The sequence below is a fragment of the Leuresthes tenuis genome, unplaced genomic scaffold (genome assembly GCF_036924035.1).
Source record: "Leuresthes tenuis unplaced genomic scaffold, fLeuTen1.0.hap1 SCAF_21, whole genome shotgun sequence".
Taxonomy (NCBI): Eukaryota; Metazoa; Chordata; class Actinopteri; order Atheriniformes; family Atherinopsidae; genus Leuresthes; species Leuresthes tenuis.
The window spans coordinates 24,129,451-24,151,295 of NW_027325375.1; the positions used below are offsets into that span (position 1 = coordinate 24,129,451).

Genomic DNA, 21,845 nt, shown 5'->3' on the forward strand with positions numbered 1-21,845 from the left:
TAACACATATTTTAGACCAACAACTATAGCACACTGAAATAATTAGCATACATTACAAAAATGCAGAAACCCTACCTCATCAGTGTTCATTTTGATTCAATTAAAGTAAAACCAGCTAAACATCTTTTAATTTATTTTTAAAATATAGCAAAAGAACTGCAATTGCTGAAAGAAAATTAGACAATACACTGCTCAACATCTGTCTTTTAGCACTTTGTATTCAGAGCATGTTAGTAAGCTGCCATTAGCATTTAGCTCAAATTATTTATTTTTTTCTTTGTTTTTTTTTTTTTCTATAGTTATACTTCATATAATATAAAAGTGACTTAACCCTGTTCTGCTGGGGAACTGGTGGGCAATATTTCAGAGGTGTATCCTTCATAACATTTATGATGTTTTGGTGATACATTGTGGGGAAAAAAGTGTTCACCCTGTAAATAGATTCTTATATTTCAAACTGATTTTGAATGCTTTAAAGACTGACTTTTAGTGTCTGGTGAAGCATTTGTTCAGGGAAGATGAGAGGCGATTCAAGATGCCCATCACTCCTTTGTGATATCATTAGAGTTTTTCAACCCAGGCCAGATGGCGGGGGGGCTCAGAAGCCGTGGCCGGGAGTTGAGCTCGGGCAGTTGGGCACCAGGAAAGGCGTCTGGTGTGTGTGGGCACAGAGCATAGAAAAACAGTTTTCAAGGAAAAATATTTCTGTTCCTTGTGCCTACTCCCAAGAGAAGACACTCACTTTTATCCCTCCTCTTCTTTGTCCACAATCACTCCCACTCTCAAATTAGGAACATGTGGACTTAAGAAAAAAACCTGCTCTCTTCTGCTCCATCTTTTTCTATTCATCCATTTAAATGGCTGCCTGAGTCAGGATCAGATTCATGAAGGGTATCGTACTGATTCTTGGGAAACTGTGGTCCAGTCCATCTAATTATGAATACATTTTCTCTCTCTCGATATTTAAACACTAAATCCAACGCCAAGTGGAACAGATTAAAAACAGTGAAAATGATTTGGTCATTTGTCACAGATTGTCGGGAAAGGACAATCAAGCCGACTTTATTCTCATCAGCCTGTTCTTTTCTGAGTTCTGAGTAGCCACTTCCATTAGAAACCCAGGCTCAATTTATGCCATTTGCTCAAAAGTCCTTATTTTTTTTCCCATTTCATCTTAGCCACTGCATTAATCAACAGCTTCCAATAATAAGACTAAGCCATTAATGGTCTGCACTTTGCACACAATAACAGTAGCAGTGGCTTGTTTCCAGTTTCTAGCTTTTTTTTTGTTTTTCTACAGTTACTTGGAACTGTAATGTAATGCAAATAAAAGTGTTTTATTCGGGGAACTGTAGAGGACGGTTCTAGCAAACATTAACCTAAACACTAAACTAACATGAGTAAAATATGTCCTTCCTGCTTTAGAGTGGATTTCCTGAACTAGGTTTTCCAGTGCTGTATGTCCTTGACTCTAACCTTCACTGAGATCATTTAAATTCACCAGGGTGTTGTATTTAGTATCATGCTCCAGGTGAATATTTTCTGTTCATTGTGAAAGCTGTGAAGAGTGCCAAAGCATGGAGTGAGTCCAGATGGAGTGAGCATTTTCCTTTCCAGTAGGAGCCCCAAAAGCTCATTGTTTATTTGTATGTAATTATACCTATGTGAAAAGACATTTAAAAAAATGTCAGTACTGAAGCGCACATTCTTCTTTCATTATTCACGACATATGTCAAGCTAACCTGGGCTTATACTGTGGGCAGCACAGTATAAATCCCTCTATCTCTGAAAAAATAGGCTGTTTCAGACTCATACTATATCCTTGTCTTTGTGGAGAACGTTCATTAGGAAAAGCTTAAACTTTGCTTGCTCCAAAAGAAACATGCACATCCTCTCCAATTAGAACATCAGTCCACTGCTTTATCTTCACATAGCAAGTAGTTGATTGCTGCTGTATTAAGATTTGAAATATTATATATTGAAACTATCGAACAAGAGTGGGTTGCAGTCTAGTCCTTTCTCCATTTTCATACTGTAGCTCTGCTTTCATTTCCATAATCATAGTCTTGAGTCTCAAACTACAATAACTCAGTCATTAAGGGATCATGCTCCTGTTTTTATATAATCAAGTTAGAGCTCTTAACAGACTACGATGATCACAAATCTCCCAACTGTACATCTTTTAAAGTAATGTAAACTGCTATTAAAGTGCCAAGTCTCAGCTTTAAAGGTGTAATAAATCAGAACTGTCAGTTGTTCACGGCTCAATGAATGAGAGAGAAATGAGCCCTTCTACACTGCCTGTTCAAGGTGGGACTGTTGTGCCCTCACCTCATCAGTTAGGATTGAATAACTTGTTGCCTGAAGCCGAAACATATTAATCACTGCAATAGTTTTCCATCGGGAGGCGCTTACCCATTTGCTTAGATGAATCTAGGATGTGGCTGTTGATCAGGCAGTGCTGATGCTGCTATTTGTTCTTTAGCTCTACTTTGCTGCAAAACAGACAGAAGTCAAAGTGGACAAACATCTGCTTTGTGATGAAGTGAAACTATGAGTTAAGATAATGAAGATAGTCCAGTGCAGCTGTTGTCTGTTTTCTCTTTATCATTTTTGGGTAGTTGGTCCTCTTTAGGATGAAAATGGTTGCTGTTCCCCTCTCTTGACTTAAGTTAACTTTCAGTCACTGCATATAATCCACACATAGTGTAATTTCCAAGGGCTGTGTGCTGTTTTTGGAGCAATGTGAGTCCATCCGTGTTGGTAAAGATTTTTCGTTAGTGCAACACATAACTATGTGCTGCTATAAATGTGAATTAAGGAAGAGCAGACAGGGTGGAACGCCTCTCTACACACCAGTGCTGACCCCCTTTTGCTCAGATTCATTTAAGTCCATTTGTTATTATATACGGTGGGACAGAGAGCTTGTTTCATTTACATATTTGCATGAATAAGTCATGTCCATCTTTTTATAAAGAATATTTGCTCTATTTTTTTTCTCCTTTTCACTTTTAAAATGCTTGCTCTCCCTGCCTCTGGGAGAAAGATGACATACCGTGGAACTCATTAATACAACTGCTTAAAGATAGTTCCCGCAATTGTGCTGTGGCTTTCAAACATAAAAACAATATTAACGGACTTCTGCTTCTACTTCTCCAGCCATGGCTGATGAAAATGCTGCTTCTGCTACGGAGTATTTCTTTTTAAACACACAGGGCAAATATTTGCACCTCTGCCATTACGGTTGTAAAAATGTAAGTAGTATTAGCGCTGTGATCGCATTTACTGGACCTGTTTTCTGCAGTTCACGATAAACGCTGCCAGCACCCTGTTTTAATGCAAACGCTGTGTGAAAAGGGCAAGAGAGAACTGGTGTTGAAGTAAGATTAAGAATGAAAGTAAAGGACCGGTGAAAATAAAAACAAAACTGAATATCCAACAAATAAAATCTAATTAACTAAATTTCACAGCAGTTACATACGAGTAACAAACAACAACATTCTAGAAAGGTATTACATTGCTGGATTTAGTGTTGATTTTTAATGTTTACCTCTTTTTCTGTGTCTGAATGTGTGTATGGCTCAGCTTTGCACAGTCAAACAGATCTACAGTGCAGCTCCTTGACACTAGTCGTAATTCTGTCATTGTTAATCTACAATTTCAAGTTTTGCATTTGAGAATTTGTCAACAGATATGACATATGAGAAAGAAAAAAAAATCTATTACTACCTCTATGAACATAAAAAAATGCAAATCTCTGCTGATCAATACACTGACCCGTACATCTAGTGGGTTAATACTGATGATGAGTTGGCATTGTGCTTGTAGTACAGTATACATCTTCTAACATTCTGCTTTTCATTGATATGGACAGAACTTTGTCTGAGATGTATAAACATTTTAACATAAAATGACCATCTTTTCACATTGGAATCATTTTAGTCTTCAGTTTGCTATCTATTTTGGCTGCACTCTCCCAGACCTCCACTGCATATGCTGTACCTCCCATCTTAAAGACAAGTGGCAGAGGAATTTGTTACCAGGTATTTTATTTAGAACTGCCTAAATGGTGTGAGAGTGAGGCTGAATCTAACCAGAAGCATGGGGGGCAGAGGCAGTGGAGGCCACCAATCAACAGTTGAACACCTTAGTTATCAAGCATAATGCTGATAAGATGGGAGAGGTTGTTTGAAATGGCTTGATTGCAGAATTGGCTGCAGCTGGAAACACCTCCGCCAGCTCCGTACAGGTGTTTCCTCTCCTGCAATCAAGCACAAGCAAACTTGAGAGATTGGAGGGCATGTTGTCCTTGCTATTCCTCCACCTCTAGTCTGATCTGCAGCTCTCTGAAAGCAGCTCATTTGTCCAGTTGAGAATGTGATGCTTTTTCACAAAAGATATTTTAGGTCTTCTGTGAAACAACATTGGTGTGTCAACGATGACAGCATGAAAGGGAGGTCCTGTTGTTTGGCATTACTGCACTGAAAAAGTGTATTTCACCTACTGACAAGCTGTTGGATTTTGAGTTGGTTTGGGTTAATTTTGCAGGTGACTGAAACATGATCATCCTTTCTGAGACAATGTAAAAGTTCAGGTAAATTCTTGAAGATGCTGACTTTCATAAAGTTATGTATGCTTCTGCCAATTATCACCTTGATTACTATAATTCACTATACTCTGTATCAGTCAAGGCTCTATCTATCATCTCTATCTAAATCAAAGTGCTGCAGCTAAACTCATTACTGTCCTGTTAACTGCTCCCAGACCAGTTTGTGATAAGGGGAGATTGGTCCTTTTCCAGTAGAGCCTCCATCTGATGAAACTCTGGAACATCTCTCTAACCTAACTCACCCTATCCCTTCGTACAAAGCACTTAATAAGTAAAGTGAGGTAAAACAATTCTTTATTACTGTAATTATCAGTGTTTTCCTGTGAGTTCTGATTCATTTGGCTGAAGGAGTTACAAGTTATTCTCTTACAATTTAATTTTGCAAACCGTTTAGATTCCATGCACGCTACCAAATGTTTGTAGTCAATTTACTGCACAAGAAACAGAGGAAGAGAGTCAGAGGAATTAAGGTTAAGATTAAGGTTGATGTTTGCATCTGTGTGGTCAAACCAACTGCACCTTATTCTGGTATTTTCCCAAAACTTTGCTATCAGAACGCATATAACAAAATTATAGTCAAAAGGCCAAAATATAGATTATTATGAGCCTAACTGCTTGCTATTAGCTTTATAAATAACCCAGAAAATAAGCATTTCTTATTTTTTAGGGTTTGGACCTACTGGATGTTTGTAGCTGGATATTCTCCTCTCCTTATTATGTTAATGTTGCAGGTGCTGGATGATCCATCAGAGGACAACCTTCACATGGGTATGCACATTTTTTCTTTGTCCTCCTTTTCCCTCCCCTCTCTCATCCTTTGGCACATATGCCGCCAACAAGTGTTCATATAATTTATTCAGAGTCCAGATCCTCTCTTTCTGCCTGTCACACCACCTCAGGGCTCACGCATTATGCAGAAACTTTCCATCAGCAGGGCCAGGTCACAGGCAGGACGCCTGTTAGTGAGGAAGAACAAACTATTTATCAGCTAATTCAGTGCTCTTGACAATGGCAAGTGAGGCTTGTGTGTAGCCTCAGCGGCAGTCGGGGTGAACTAATAAATGAAATGTTTATTCTTACATTGCCCTCTTTTATTTTCCCTTTCTTTTTCTGGCAGTGTTTGAGCTGATGCGTAAGGGGTGAGTAAAGAACGTTCTTTTATATCTAAATAATTTAAACCTACCTTCAACTCCTCATTTCTCTATCCCTCCATCTTGACCTCAGTCTCTACAACATCCTCATCCATTTTTCCAAGCTAACGCACAGCCGGTGTGTTTTTTCCACCCCGGGCTTCAAAGGGAGCTCATGTTCTTAGCTTTTCACAGTTATTACTGATGCCAGTCAGCCATGGAAGTGTTTCAGGTCCCGTTGCTGGAACTATTCCTTCGTACGCCACTGAAAATTTGTTAATCTGTTAATCCAAGTCCATTCATTATAGTACACAGCGGGAGGCAGGGGAACTGGCTTATTGACATATGTGCATACACGAGTCGCATTCTCTTGTTTGTTTGTTAGCATTTTCAGCATCAGAGAAAATGTTTATAGTCTCTCCCGAGAGGCAGACAGTGCTCGTTAATATGATAAACGCTGCCAGCACAGCTACCCTGATAAGGACTTGACATAACAAAGAAATAAGTTAAAATAGAACTACAGAATATTTCGATGATGGATTTATCTTAAGGAATTTTGAGTAACATGTTGGCATTTTAAATTTGATAACCACTGCAGAGCAGGTAGAAGAACGATCAATAAGTGGTTGTTTTCTTTTAGTAGGGTTATGTGAAGTATTCACAAGTAGTCAGTGTCTTACCTGCAGTCGAAAGCAGAGAGCACTTTCAATTGGGAGGAAGTCTGACTAATTGGAACTGGAATTCAGATTTATGACACCAGAAGAGCTCATCTCCACCATCTTCAACAACTCAAAACAAATAGCTTTTTACTTTACATTTTCTGAATAGAGGAATGTCTGGTTTGCTCCTTGCATCATCGATCAGCTGAGTTATCACCCAGCTGTGTCAGTCAGACTTTCATTTTGATCGGGCATCCCTTTTCAGCGATGGTAAACGCTAAAATGCTCGGGTTTAAATATCCACACATATTTGCATTTGTCTGAGCCACTATCAACATTTGTTTTTAGATGAGCTCCTCGGTGGTCCTGTTTTCATTAGCTGTTAACAGGTCAGAATTCCTCCCTGATTCTCCAATCTGAGAGCACACTGCACGTAAGCTGACGTTTTGCACAAAACCCCCACTTAAAAACATATGTGATACGTCAGAATGTAGAACTATAATCTGCCAAGATATGTCAGTGTCTTATACATGCATGACACTCATGTGACCATTATCCTGAAGTATTACCAAATTCACTTAAAATGATTTTAAGGAATTACATGTTGTACAGGCAGAAGCAATGAAAGGGTCTGAATGAGCTTTGTTTATTTATCAATTTTTTTTAATAAAATCTCTGTTCATGTTTCACTAACAAAGACAGAATAAATATGCATGGTTCCTGTGAGTACTTTGTAGAGTATTATTAGCATGTATCCGTTTATATGCTTCATAGAAAAGGTGAAAGTGAGAGAAATGATAATGAGCGTGAGTTCAATGAGTGATACCGGTGCCTAAGTCCTGTGAGAAATCTTATATCCCTTAAATATGGATCTCATTTGAATGTCTCACATGTGCTGGCTTGCAGTCCTGTGATGGAAGTACCTACAGACAATCCTTTTTCAGAGGAGCAAGCATGCCTATACTTCAGAGACATCATCCTGGGCATAGAGTACTGTAAGTATCTCAAAGTGTGTGAAAGCTTTAAGCAAATTTTTGGTCATTCGCTCTTTGGTCCCCCACTCACACCTTTTTAAAGAGCTAAATGCAGTTGTCAGAATGTCTCTGCTTATCATAACACCCCCCCCCATCATACACATTATGATTATCAAATTGTTTAAAGTTTGAAAGATGCATTTGTTTTGTTTTTTTCTTACAACCTCTCTTGTGAAAACAACAATATGGTTGAATTCAGTTTATTTTAATCTAAAGGAACAAAGTGTTCTTTAGATGCCCTGTGGGTTTGGCTGCTGTTGTCTGTCCTCCTAATCAGTATTGAGCTTCTGTTTAGTGGAATGTTTTTTTCTGAAGCTATCCCCTTTGCTGTAGAAGATCAATTTCAGTCATTTGAAGTTAATGAGTTTGTCCGTTTAAGAGACATGATGCGTGTGATTGGCTGAAAGGTCAAAGAGCAGCAACTGTCACATGAGACAATGTCTGCTATACTTAGAATTACATTATGAGTCATAATCCATGATCATTTCTTGATAATGAGAGGAGTTTTATTCAATCCTGATAGTGGTTCCCAGATCATTACTTTAGTAGTTAAATTTAAATCTTGTAACTGCTTATTTTATAAATATTTATCATTTAAATGTTGCAAATAAGCTGTCAGAGTAGTTTCTTGATGAGTTCTGTCACACAAGATATTTCTGAATGAAATGAAAGTGGAATAAAAATGTCTTCTTTGATGTAAAGCATGAATATTAGACCTGTTGTCCCAGATTACTTTAACATGTGTTTTTAATTTGAGTATTTTTAGTGCTTCAGCGTTTAATTGCAGAGGCTCTTTAAGAAGTCAAGTGCGTCATATTTCAATGAGACCTTCTCAGACAAGAAAGCAGCACTTATCCAATCAGGAAAGTGTCCGGGGCTTAGATCCAGAAGGCTGTTAAGAGATCTACTTGACTTTCAGTCCTAGATGACCATCAGTTCTCAGACTCTGAATCCTTTTCATACAGCAGCAATCAAACCTTAATTAATGCTGATGATTTACCTCTGAGACATAATTATAATTGGTTTATTTAACATAAATATGATTTTTTTGTTTTGTTTTGCTTCTTTCTTATCCTCAGTGCACTACCAGAAGATCATCCACCGGGACATCAAGCCCTCTAATTTGTTACTGGGGGACGACGGCCATGTGAAGATCGCGGACTTTGGTGTCAGCAACCAATTTGAGGGCAGCGATGCTTTGCTGTCCAGCACTGCTGGCACTCCTGCTTTCATGGCACCAGAGACTTTGTCGGAAAAGCGCAAGAGCTTCAGCGGGAAAGTGAGTGAACGTCAATGACTGTTAACAGAATTTTACAGTATATTGGGCTGTGTATCCGGCCTGAGCCTAAACATGAAGATTTGAAAACGAAATCCATGGGATTTAAGACCTCTGGTGGCCTCTTTATCCAGGAAACGAACTGTAATAAGTGCTGTCTGGTATTGATATCTACAACCAGACTTCAGACAGACTCTGACTTTACAGTTATACCATGGTTACCAGTCATCTTTTATTAAGGGTAACCTCAACTTTCCTGGAATGAGTAGCCCAATTTCCCACTCTAATCTAACTCAATATAGTTTACAAAACAACAATTGGTGAAATTCCTCTTGAAGGTCTATTTGTTGGTCTATTTCTGGCTGATTTTACAGACCACAGTTTAATGCTTAAAAATACAATATAATGCAATATGGTTTATGAGTTTCACTGAAGAGGGCTCCTGTTTATTACCATATATTTATCACTATATGCTTTAAAAAAACTACTTTGTTCCAGTGTTTGATGTCAGCTGTAATGGAAATGAAATGGGGTTGGAGGACCATTTTTGGCACAACCCTATTAACAGAATGCAATAATGAAAATACTGGAAACATGATTGGTTTCATAATGAGTGCAATGTTTTCAGCTAGTGATGGGACCGGACTGCAGGCAGGCGAGTTTAGCACCTTTAGGCTTTCACTTTGGAGCCATGCTGCTGTAAAAAAGATGAACAAAGATTTGCTTTGAATGGCAGCATATGTTGCTCGGTAGCTCTGCTTAGATTGTTGCCCCTGTTGCACAATTACACCACTATCTAATGACACAGATTTTCAGCTTCTAAATTGTCAGTTACTTGTTTTATAGTCTTCAGTTTGGGAAAATAAGCTAATAGTTTTACCAACAAGAAGTTTGTAGGCTCTAACACTCACACACCAGGCGTTATTCCAAGAAGGAGCTAATCAATTAACTTTAACAACTGTCCTTTGCCCGCTTCAGGTTTTGACACCCTCTTCTTATCCAACCTTATCCTTATTTATAAGATACTCCTGTTCCTTCCTTCAGAGGTAATCTAAACAGGCTGGTGGAGTCACTCAGAGGACCTTGCATGTCCGTAAAAGAGGAGCTAGAACAGAACATTTGATTGCAGACAAAAAGCTATCGGGGTGCAAGAGCCATTGAAGTGCCTCTGCCTGCTGTTTTTTCAGGGTTTCAGTAAATGGATTCCTAGTGCTCCTCTCACTCTGAAATATGTCTTGACCAAACTTAAATGTGAAACAAGGCAAGACTAATCAAAGAGTTTATAAATGAGAAGAGATGTTACTTAAATCCACCTAGATGTCATTTCCACGAGTGTGTCCTGTATCTCATCGCAAATGCTGTGGCACTGAGATAGATGGCATGGATATGGAAGGCTACTTTAATCATCCAGTATCTATTTAGGAACACAAAATGATTTCCAGTAGAGCTCCAGAAGGAGAAAGGGAGGCTGGCTGGCTGGAGGACAAAAAGCATGATGGATAGCAGCAGTGCCTCTGCTATCTGTTCACACAATTCCATCTTCAAGGGATCTGACAATAAACGCCTCCAAACAATACCCTTACCATGTCTCATAAATCACTGTAGGCTGCATCAATTCAGATTATTCTGCTTATCTTTGAGAGCAGGTGTGGCTTTCTCTGTGGTATGTTTCTAAATGCGTGTTTTTCAAATCTGTTTGCTATTCATTTGTATTGAATGTCGTCATTGGTATTTTCCTAAAGGCGCTGGATGTGTGGGCCATGGGGATTACCCTCTACTGCTTCGTCTTTGGGAAGGCAAGTCTGCGCATTTTCTGTCTCTCACTCATAAATCAGCATCTGGTCTACGAATTGTATCGGTAAAGGCTGAGCTAGGTGGTAAATTTCAGACCTCCCTGCTTGTTCACAGCACCTTGTAGCACTTCTGTGGAAACAGGATATGTCACCTTTTTTGTTTGATACAGCAGCTCTCTAAAGCAGTTATTAATTTGAAGGAACATCACAGGCTGATTACTGCTGTTGTAATTTGTCTCGTCTGTCTTCAGGGATACAGATCGGCTCAGATATAGTAATAATTCAGTACACCTTTCCTGTGGTTTTCATTCCCTTTCTTCTGCTCCACCTGCAGTGCCCTTTTATTGATGAGTACATATTGGCTTTGCACAATAAGATAAGGACCAAGCCTGTGGATTTCCCAGAAACGTGAGTCCATCACTCGCATTGTTTTTCTGCCTTATTAGAAAAGATGGCGGAGTTGTTTCAGCCTCTTCAACTCCACAGCTGAACCGTTTTCTTCTTTGTCATCTTTGCAGATAGCTTTGTTCTTATTTTTTTATCTTAGTCACGTTAGAACACAAGTATGAAAGGCAGTCAGTGCAAGCACACCTTAAATGTCACCCGTCTGTGATTGAAATGAGCATGTTTAAAAGCACCAGCAGCCTGGATACACACATGCTGCTCTGCCTCCCGGATCTTTCTTTCAAGCAAAAGGTTAAGAAAAGCACAGAGGTCTTCTTGGGTGAATAACTGAAAAAAGACACATAACTAAAGAATTGTTGGCCGAAATAGGATAGATGGTGAGTTTACACTGAGTGAACAAAATTAAGTAAAAAGAAATCTGAAGGCATTAGGCTACGAGTGGCGGCAGAACAAGGTGTTATTTTGTTAATTATAAACTGTCCTCATTCACTGGGGTTATAGTCGTGCAGAAAGCTCTATCATTAAATGATACCATCCTCCCACATATAACGTAATCATGTCTACACTGCACAACAGCGACAGCACTGTTAAGATCATTACAATACCGTTAAGTTCCATGCCACCAATGTCACGCCACTGTCATTATAATGACTGTATCTTGGTGACTTCTGCTTCTGCCTTATATATATATATTTTTTTTTTCCCTACGTAAATCTTTTAAACGTTACTATTATTTCATGGATGGTTTCAAAAAAATTTTGGTGCACTGGCTCATTTAGAAACAAATAAGACAAAATCAGATTAACTGAAAATGCCACCATTTATCTCAGGTGTTCTATTCTTTTATTTAAGCATTTAAGCAAACCAGCCTGTTTCTTTTGGCAAACACATTTTCAGCTATCATGCTACGTTGGGAATAGGCACAGAGCTCTCCATAATGTTTGGGGTTCTTTCTCTGCTCCTCAGTTTAAAATTCTAAATCAAACAATTCAGAAGTGATTAAAGTGCACATTCTCATGTTTTTTTTCAGTCTCAGCTGACTCAGCAAGTTTAATCATGACACTTATGACCAAGATGACGGTCTTTGCCATCTGTTTTTACTTTGGTATCATTTTAAAATGACTCAGTTTAAGCAGTCTGACAGAAGATGTTCACTGGTTCTGGTTTGGTTCAGCGGCTTTGGAGCTTACATTACTTGCGACAGGGCGCTTATGTTTAGGAGTTAACAAGGCTGATAAATGCTGTTTGATGAAGTGCAACTTCCGTCTGTTTTAATGAAGCGTGGGCAATAATTATGTCTGCCTTATGTGCGGTTAATGGTTTCATCATCCTACCTGATTTGAAAGGGGATGTGGCTGACTTTGGTGTCCATGTTCTAATCATGGTAATGAGTGTACAAATGATCTGGTCTCTAAATTATTTGATTATCAATTATTTGATTGTGGTTTTTTCTGTAGACCGAAGATCTGTGAAGAGCTGCAGATTCTGATCTTACGCATGCTGGATAAGAACCCAGACACAAGGATCACCATGCCCGAGATCAAGGTAAGGCAGGGCATGATAAAACCTATTTGTCCCTATGGAAGTTTGGGCTAAAACTGAGTAACTCTGTATTAAGGGAGCTGGGAGAGCTCAGGACCAGCCATGGACAGATGACATACCCCACTCCTCTCCATGTTTCCATGACACAATCTAATCATGTGTCGCTGAGTCATTTTCTCACCAGAGACAGTGTTTGTGTTTATGGAAAAGAGATAATGAGGCTGTCAGGCATCATGTCTTATGCACAAACACTCAAATGCTCACACACTAAAGTCAAAAGAACATTAAGAGATAAGAAAGGATTGCGGAGCTGTTAGTCACATCTTTTTTTGTAATCAACAAATGGTTAAATTTAAAGATGGATCACAGCTTTTATTCATGTTGTAATAGTTACATTGCATTATTTCAATGCAGTATCACATTTATTTTAAAAACACATTGTTTTTTTTTTTAGCTTTGTATTCATGTTTTGGTAAGAAAATTAAAGCTGCAGACTTGAAACTTACTCAGCGTAACGTATACATGTTTGTGAATGACAATGCAGAAAAAAAAATACTTTTTTCAATTGCTATCCTAGTAACGCTTTCCTATTTCAAGTAATTCTGAAGCCATTTGTGAAAATAAAATGTGTATCCATTACCAGGACTGGAAAATGTCCATCTTCATTAGGAAAGAAAGCGCTAGAGCTGTAAGCAACAGCCAAAGGAGGGAGGTCAGTCCCACAAAAAGAACCAGCCTGGTAATAACAAAATAAGGTGAAGGGGAATGTAAATTCAAATAAATCCAGCTTCAAGCACAATAGTTCTCACCTTTGCATCAAGTGACATTTTTATTGAGTTCCTTGAAGCTGACCAGTCAGACAAGACTCTTTTACACAGAACATAGTGAAGCCAAAGATAAGCTAAAGGACAGACAACCCTTACTTTGTTCAAACCACGGTGGAAGACAGCAAGATGGGTATAATTTGAAATATTATTATGTTGTGTGTCATGTCATGAATTTGTTAGTCTAAAATTCCCCTAGCAGAGTGACTAACATAGATGCACTATCTGTCCCAAGCCACTGTTTGGGTTTCCTCTTTAGCATGACTGTAAATAAACGCGATGGCTGAAGGAAAATGCTCACATATTAGAACCTCTGACTAAGATGCAAACCATGATTGCAAATCACAGAATTATGAAGGAGGAATTGGAAGTTTTTGCGGAATCTCTGGATAATATGTGATGTTATGAAAGTGCCCTATGACATTACTTCCGGTGTGTTTAGATGGATCAGTGGGTGACCCGGGGAGGCACTGACCCCTTGCCCCTGGAGGAGGAGCACTGCTCTGCGGTGGAGGTGACAGAGGAGGACATCCAGAACTCGGTGAAGTTCGTCCCCAGCCTATCTGCTGTGGTAAGAAGCACCCTCCCATTCATTAAACCCTTCTCTGGTGAATTTATGCATTCAACAGCACTTAGAGAAGCTGCTCCTAAGCAACCACAATCACATTAACTGTACTTGTAACAAAAAGACACAATACCCGGTTCACATCACAGAGGACAAGGTAGTAAAAAGAGACAAACCCAGTGAAACTTCATTACATTCGTTAATTGTGGGAATCCAGATTCTGTACAATATGACTCTTTAAGTGTAAATACAAGTGTCATTTAAGCTACTTTGTCCCAGTATAGATGCACAGGACTGGAATTGATTTTATTTATTAATCGAGGTATGCTCGATTCCACTACGATAGGATGCAATATGCCTCTTCAAAGCTTGTTGGCGTTGTACTTTTTCCAGTTAATATTAAAGGGATTTTTCTGGGTGATGTAACGTCATGGATTAAAAACGACTGCTGGATCAGAAAAGTGTTACCATGTCAAACAGGTCTGCACATTTTGTATGTTCTGTGCGGTTAATTTTTTTTCTTTGATCTGTTTTGATTCGTACAAATGAGGTGCACACTATCCCATGTGATTTTCTATTATCAGTTTCTTCTTCTTCTTCTTCTGAATACGTACTTCTTCTGTTACTTTTGGGTCAAAGCCCAAAGCGGGAACTGTGGAAAATGTGCTGAGCTCCTAGGTCAGACTCCCATTGAACATGCAGGAGCAGTTTCCAACCACATTTTCTGGGTGTGTTCGTCCAACTCTAAAAAAAAAAAATAATTATTTTGTATCTTTATAGGAAAAATTACTGTTCCATTTCTCAACCTTTTTTTTTTTTTACCTGTTTTAAACATCCATTTGCTGGAAAACCGTAAATAGGAATTTTAGGAGAACATGCATTTTTAACATTATATTTCTGCTTTCATGTTATTCATGTCAGCTGAGATCATCAGTCAGCTAACGTGACACTGAGGATAGACAAAAATGAATTCTTCGGGGTGTCAAAAATGAACTAATTGTTTTCCAAAACAAATTAAGAGTCGGCAAAGATTTCAAACACAATGTCTAAACATTGTAATAAGCATTGCTTCACAAAGATGACATCAGAATATATGACTTTCCTGCTAATTGTCTATCGTGTAAGCTAAGAGATCATCGTCCCCCTCACACTGGAATGTTATCCTGTGTGAATGTCCTGCCGTTTGACATCAGGATACTGTATTTAGACTCTAGATACTGTGTGTGCCTGTGTCTTATCCAGCTACAGCAACTTTAAACTCCGTTTTTTTGCAGTGTTTACATACAAAGCTTCACTAATAATAAAATGTGTTATTTAACATGCATTCATTTTCCTGGCTGACGCTCTGAAATATGACTTTCCCCCCCCAATTTTTTCTGAAATTTCCTTATACATTTTTTATACATCCATTCTCTTTTCCATCAACACAGCATGCTCTTAGAGTCATTCTGCTTTGTTGTCAACCCTCCACTTGCTTCACAGAACTACAGGCTCGAGGCAAACAAAAAAAGAAAGCAAGAAAAGAGGCCATTAGCACATCTTTGTTACCATCCTTTGTTTGTGGGTGTTTCAGATCTTGGTGAAAGCGATGCTGAGGAAGCGCTCCTTCAGTAACCCCTTCGAGTGCCCAAGTAGACGAGAGGAGAGGTCCATGTCTGCGCCTGGCAGCCTGCTCATGTAAGCACGCACAGTTCAGCCTGCAAATATCATCATGCCCTCATCTCTCTTACATAATTAATGCTTGCATATCCCATCCACAAGGACCAGACTACACAAGGCCAATCCTACTTCCGATTTAGCTTAAGATTCTGACAGAGATCTGTACCTCACACCTGTCTCCTCTTTCAGTTTTATCAGGTTAACTTGCACTCATTCTTGCCGCAGCAGCTGCTGCTTTGTGTTGCCATAGCACCATAATTCAGTTCTTATAAGTGTTTCTTTTTGTGTTGCTTTCAGTTTTCAAAACTAGAAGGATTCAGATTGGTACAGTATGATATGGACCAGCTAGTGCTTCAGGCTGACCTTGGATTTGCTGTTACATGGATTGAAAACATCACCCGGGGAAATGGCTAATCGCCTCATCCCATCATGCAATTTCAACATATACAGCAAGGAACAAACTGGAGCATCTATAGCTTTTGTAGTAGGGGTACCCCTGGTACTAGGGGGTAGCAGTACACAACATTATGTGTTAGCTGTCCAGGAGGCTTTGTCATGAAGATGGACTGCTGTTGTGCTGAATGTGGAGTAGACTTTAATCCACCATTGTGATGGGTTTATTAGACGATACATCCTCTATCTAAGCCTAGGCTTTCCCTGCTACACTTGAGGCTGTTGGAGAGCTTCTATTTAAGGTGAATGTGTATTCGGAGGATGGTGTTTGAAATTTAAAATAATACTGCCACCTGCTGGTTTAAAAAAAAAAAACGGTTCTTATACAGTTAGGTTGTCCTCTGAAGCCATGAACTGGAATGTTGAGTGTTTACAGGTGCTGTCTGAGAACATTTAGTGCTTCATACTGTGAGACTTAATTAAGATGCGTAGGTGAGTCCATTACCAAGACACCTGGAAGGATCTGAGAGCCTTGAGAGCTGCGTTTTTACAGATTTCAGTCCCAGAATTTCTGGTGGAACATATCAATGTCTGAGGAATAAAAAACATTTCATGTGGTGGCCTTTTATATCTATGCTTGTAAAGCACACATTCTTCAGTGTATTTTGGAGTTTGTAGTGAAGACTGTAGATATATACAAATATCTGTGGTATCCAAGTCCAAAGAGCCCTTCATTTTGAGAAAGGAAACAACAGAAAGTATCTTTGTCTTGTCCCAAGATGAGTTTACACCCCCAATTCCCCCAAAAAGGTGGAAGGCTGTGTAAAAAGTACACAAGCAAAGACAAAGCAGTGATTGTAAATGTCCTAAACCAATATTTTTATTCACAATGGAACATAGAAAACATGAATTGTTGAAAGTGAGACATTTTACTCTTTCATGACATAATATATGTCATGAAAGATTCTTTTTTTGATTGTTACATTGCTTGAGTAACTGTCTGATCATATATATTAAAGAAATTAATGCTGACATTAAGCACCCCCATGTAGAGTAGGTGGGTCATCTGCACCTGCATGTTTCCACCCTCTCATCTGTGAATTCTGTCTTTTCTCCCCACTTTGCTACAGGGACTCGTGGCCTTTCCGGCCCTCTTTAAAACTTCACCCCTCACACAGGTTTGTGCAAAGCAATCTGGCGTTCTGTCTGTCCAACATCTGCCAGCTCATCATCATCTTAGACCCTCAAGACTTGCTTATCTCTATAATTATGAGGAGTGATTGAGCTTTTTCCTTGATCTCATCTCAGAGATGTTATGTCTCTGCTGCTGTCATTTGAATGCAGTTTTACAGTAGTGCTTTTCACACAGAAGACACCCTCACTTTGACTTTGCTTTGCTTGTTCACACTGAAGCAAACAAAGCCAACGTATTGCTGCTCCAGACTGTGCCTACATGTGACGATGCTCTCAAATCGACACTAGAAACCCTGTTTGTTTGTGAGTGCAGCATGTCTTGCTAATCGGAGAGTTGATGCTTCCATTCACACAGGTGTTGATTCAGCTCTGTGACTACCTGTGTAACGGGCTGTGTGAAAGGAGCTACTGATAAAGCATTCTGTGTTTTTCACATTCATCAACAAAAAAAAAAAGGGAAAAGAGCTTCTATGCTTAATACTGTGACCATTTAGCTCTCTACCCTCACTGCGGCTGACCAGAACAGCTTAAAACAACTTCTGGTGTTGATTACTTTATCTCTCTTTGTTAATTGTTTTAGAAAGAGCAGCACAGGCGATGGACCCAGAGAAGTAGAGCTGGAGGACCTGCATGAAGACGAGCCCTCCTCTTGAGTGTCAGCGACCCCCCCCCCCCCTCGGGGAAACAGGGCTTTGTCAGCTTCACATCCCTTTGCTCGAACCACTGTGCGCTCACACCTTTCGTTCACACAATATTCATTCGATATGCTTAAATTTTAAAAGCAAAAAACTTTCAAAGCTGAAGTGTTGCTTGTGTAAAAGATCAGATGCTCAGGCATGCTTTTCTCTTTGCCTCAGAATACACTTTCGTACCCCAGTTTATCCCGTTCTCCATCTACACTGTGGAGCTTCTGGGCCCTTAGTTTGTCTTAACCGCTATTAACTGTTGAGACTAGCAGGTTCAACAGCTGCCAAAGACGATAAGTCTTTGGATCCTTACTGGTTAGTGTTTTGGGAAAAGACATTTGTCAGCTGGCATAGCACAGCAATGTGGAAAAAAAAAACAGGTCTTTTTTTACTTCTATGCATGGTGAATAATTGCACCTCATCGTCGGACTATCTGGAGCCACCTGTCAATCACAAGGAGAAGAAACCTCTTTTCATTACTCATCTCACTGATTTCAGCATGTTCATTACTCTGTTTTGTCTCCTCAGTGAACTTACAGGGCTTTAGATCTCTTATAAGAGATCAGTCATTTAAATATTGTGCATAGATGTCTTTAGGTCTTTCTGTGTTATTACGGCTGCCCTTTTCTCATATTTGTGCCATTAGGAATTTAAACTATAAAACAGGGTATTAAAGGTTGAATTCCCTCCTGTGCTGCCTTCGTGGACCTTGAGTGGCAGAGCCTCTCTGTGGGAGGGAAAGCAGTTTGGCTGTCTGAAGGGGACGATGGCTTTGCTCTGAGCTTAACCATTTCAGTGTGACTCTCCCCGTTGAGTGATACATGTTATTTCATGCTTCTTCTTCTGTTGAGCTGTACATCTCTAACTCGTCCCCTTTTTTACTTTTTCATGTCTCACTCTACTGTTGGATTTTAAAGGTATCGTGACAGAAATTGGAATGTTTTAAAGTAAATTTTGTTGGAATGGCGAGTGTGATACTCAACACTTAAAATAATGTCAGTTCTGCTTTTGAACATGCGATCAAACAACATTTTTGGATGCAGTTTAAAAACGCAAGCAATCCATGTCAAAATGAAGTCGTTTAAGGCTCAGGAAAGGCCTGAGCCCCTTCAGAGAGGTGTCTGTTAATGTTTTTTTTAAACCCATTTACAGTTTTCCGTCGGCGTTCTTTTGTGGGATTTATTGATTGTCAGGTCAGCTCACAGAATTGTTCTGGCGTGCACAGTGAGTCATTTAGGCTGTGAAAAGTCTTCGTGCTAAGGACAGCGGTCCTGTGAAAGCATTCACCCAAAGGTGAAGGCTCGTGATATCCTGTTTACAAGATATCTAGCTCTTAATTACAAGTTGACAACTTGCAGGGAAAAAAATTTCCTCAGTAGATAATTTGGTGCACACTTTGCAGTCCATGTTGCATCTCAGTTTGTATCCATGGCAACATTATTCTCCCTTTTTCTTGGAGAGGTTTACATGTGTTCATAAAAATGAAGACTTTTTATGTAACATTTTTTTTTAAATATTTAAATTTGATACATGTCTACGATATCATATCATGCAGAACCATGACATTTGTAATCTTTAAGTTTGCAATCATTGATGACCTTAAGCATGTTTTTTTTTTTTAAATGATATGATGGAAAGTCTGAAAGATGGTTTCCATGCATACAAGTTTACCTTTATTGTAACTGCAATTGTTTTTTTTACCACAAACATGAAAACTGCTAATTGTTTTTTTCGAATTTGAGATTTGTTGCTGTTGTGCTATAAAATGATCATTCTTTTTAAGTCAAGGGTTGGGTGTTAAAAAGCTAATACTGCTGTGCAGTTTGCAAAAAAAGAGAAACATGACATTTAACTTCACGTTTATCACAGACCCCAACTAAACTGCAAAGCTGACCTTTTAAATTTTCAAATAAACTATGTAAATTTGAGAGATGGGGAAAGCTAACCCTGTGGAATCACAAGAGCTGACATAAAAGAGAAAAGTATTTTTATTAGAAAGGAATATGGAATACAATAAATGTTGTGATTTGAGTCCACTCTTTGTCATACAGGACCGTTTGAATCAAAAACGGACAAGGATGCGGTTTATTTGTTCTCTCCTGACTAGAATCAGCCGGAAAACATCTCTGCCACGGCAGCAGATTGGCCTTAGATAGATGTTTTACGCACCTCGATTTTGATTCTTTCCTCTTTCGCCCACATCACCCCTGTGAGTGAGAGGCATGATTAAGCTCGGGCTGCAAACAAACACGCTTCCTTTTCCACTTCAGTGGCGTCCCCTGTGTGGCTAATTAGAGACATGGCGTGCAGCCCTTTGCTTTTCCTCCATTAGTCTTGACCTCAGTACTCTATAGAGAGGGATGAAAATGAAGCCCAGAGGACAGACAGTTGCAGAATGGGAAAACATTTTACATGTATTGTTTATCCCCGGTGTGTTGAGGTTTATATACACAGGGGCATGGAATTATGAATGCTGCTGATATTGGAGATTCAACATTATTATCAAGCGAGTATTGGCGAATGTAAAGCTTTGTATCTGCTGTTTTTAGCTCGATAGGTGTTGGAATAACATTTCACCTTGCTGGGTGGCCTTCAGTGAAGGGCTGTTTAAACCAAAAAGTGTGACCTGCTGTGATGTACCTGCCGTATATATTAACTTAAGACCTGTTTGAACTCCTACAACATTCATTGAGAATTATTTTTAAATGTAGTTGCTGCACTTGTACAGACAAATGTCTACATGAGAGGTGCGTTATTCTTTTTTTCTTGATTTCCAACACATAATTGGCTCGTTGCTGTCAGAGCTCAGACCACTCTTTTTTTGTTGTATATCTGAATATTTGCACTCTTTTTCTCCCATATGAAGATCATGGCTACATTTAGCACTGCTGGCAGCCATGAAACGATGTACAAGTTGTCAGAAAGAGAAAAGCTGTGGCTCACCTGTAAAAGACCATATTTACTGTGCTTTTTTACTGTGCTTGATCTGCATGTCACAGCATTACTAATTGCTTTTTGAGGATCTTTACAAAGAACTACGAAGGCTGTTTGAAAATGTAACAGCTGCAGCACCAAGAGGTTAAGTTAAAATTTTTGTTTTTTGTTGTGTTTGTACAAATTGGGAGGGGGGGGCTCTGAGAACAATGAGAAGGGCCAGAAGAGGCAGTGTTGTGCTGGGCGTCTTCCAGTGATGGATACAGCTTTGAAACCCATACTGTAGCTTCCTCAGGAAGAATTGGGTGAAATGACTCTTTACATAGTTTATTTGGTTTAGTTCACCTAAAATATTGGTTCTGATTTCATTCACCACAATGTTAAATGCAACAAGCTTCCAAGTCTCATGTGAGATGAGAAAGATGGAACGTTTCTTTGCAAGGAATTAAACATTTTTTTAATATGAATTATATATAGCACATATTAAATTTCGGTGGCCATAAATTTGGAATGCCACATCATTGATTCTTGGAGCAAGCCTCAATGTGTAAAAGTCTCAGGCTGGTGATTTTCCATCACTGTTCGTTTGCTGCAGATCTGTTGATTTAATACACAATTAAGGCTGAAATGTACATCATGGCACAACCTCCACTGAGCCTTTGCACTACGCTCTCTAGCTTTGTGCAATTTCTACGGTGAAACCTGAGGAGGAAGGATCACTGGGTGCAGTTTTGCATAAAATTTATTTTATCAGCATTTCAGGTCATAATTATATCCAAAAGAAGAGGGCTGTGGGATTGTGTACATAATATGAAGTCAGGGAGTCTTGGATCACTGTTGTGTATACTGTGTTTCTGTCCTGATGTGTGTCAAAGGTGCCTGCTGTCTCCGTGTTTCTGGATGTCTGTCTCATGTCGTCTTGTGGAGATTTCTGAATGTACTAATTCGCCTGTGGCAAGTTGCTAAAACCGAAGCATGGCACATCCCTATGGAATGCAGTTGTTACAATGTAAATATGTACCAATATAAATAAGCTATTTTTTGCATGCTTTTTGTATTCCTGAACATTATCAAAGACAATAAAAAGAAAATCTGAAACTATTGGCTCACTTTTGGTTTTATAACGGCAAAAAAGCAACGAT

The 21,845-nt window shown here is 39.1% G+C and overlaps 1 protein-coding gene across 3 annotated transcripts in view; it reads left to right on the forward strand.

Moving 5' to 3' along the window:
• The window catches only part of camkk1a (calcium/calmodulin-dependent protein kinase kinase 1, alpha a), a 56,044-nt gene extending 34,243 nt beyond the window's left edge, over nucleotides 1-21,801 (forward strand). The window contains exons 7-17 of one of the 3 annotated variants that reach the window (XM_072375403.1): nucleotides 5,341-5,377; nucleotides 5,727-5,748; nucleotides 7,305-7,393; nucleotides 8,512-8,711; nucleotides 10,451-10,504; nucleotides 10,836-10,909; nucleotides 12,364-12,451; nucleotides 13,715-13,843; nucleotides 15,411-15,514; nucleotides 17,020-17,067; nucleotides 17,664-21,801. In XM_072375403.1, the coding sequence (XP_072231504.1) occupies nucleotides 5,341-5,377; nucleotides 5,727-5,748; nucleotides 7,305-7,393; nucleotides 8,512-8,711; nucleotides 10,451-10,504; nucleotides 10,836-10,909; nucleotides 12,364-12,451; nucleotides 13,715-13,843; nucleotides 15,411-15,514; nucleotides 17,020-17,067; nucleotides 17,664-17,736 (918 nt within the window). In that variant the 3' untranslated portion in view covers nucleotides 17,737-21,801. The other 2 variants (XM_072375402.1, XM_072375404.1) reach the window with 2 other exon arrangements.
• Nucleotides 21,802-21,845: the final 44 nt, after the last annotated feature.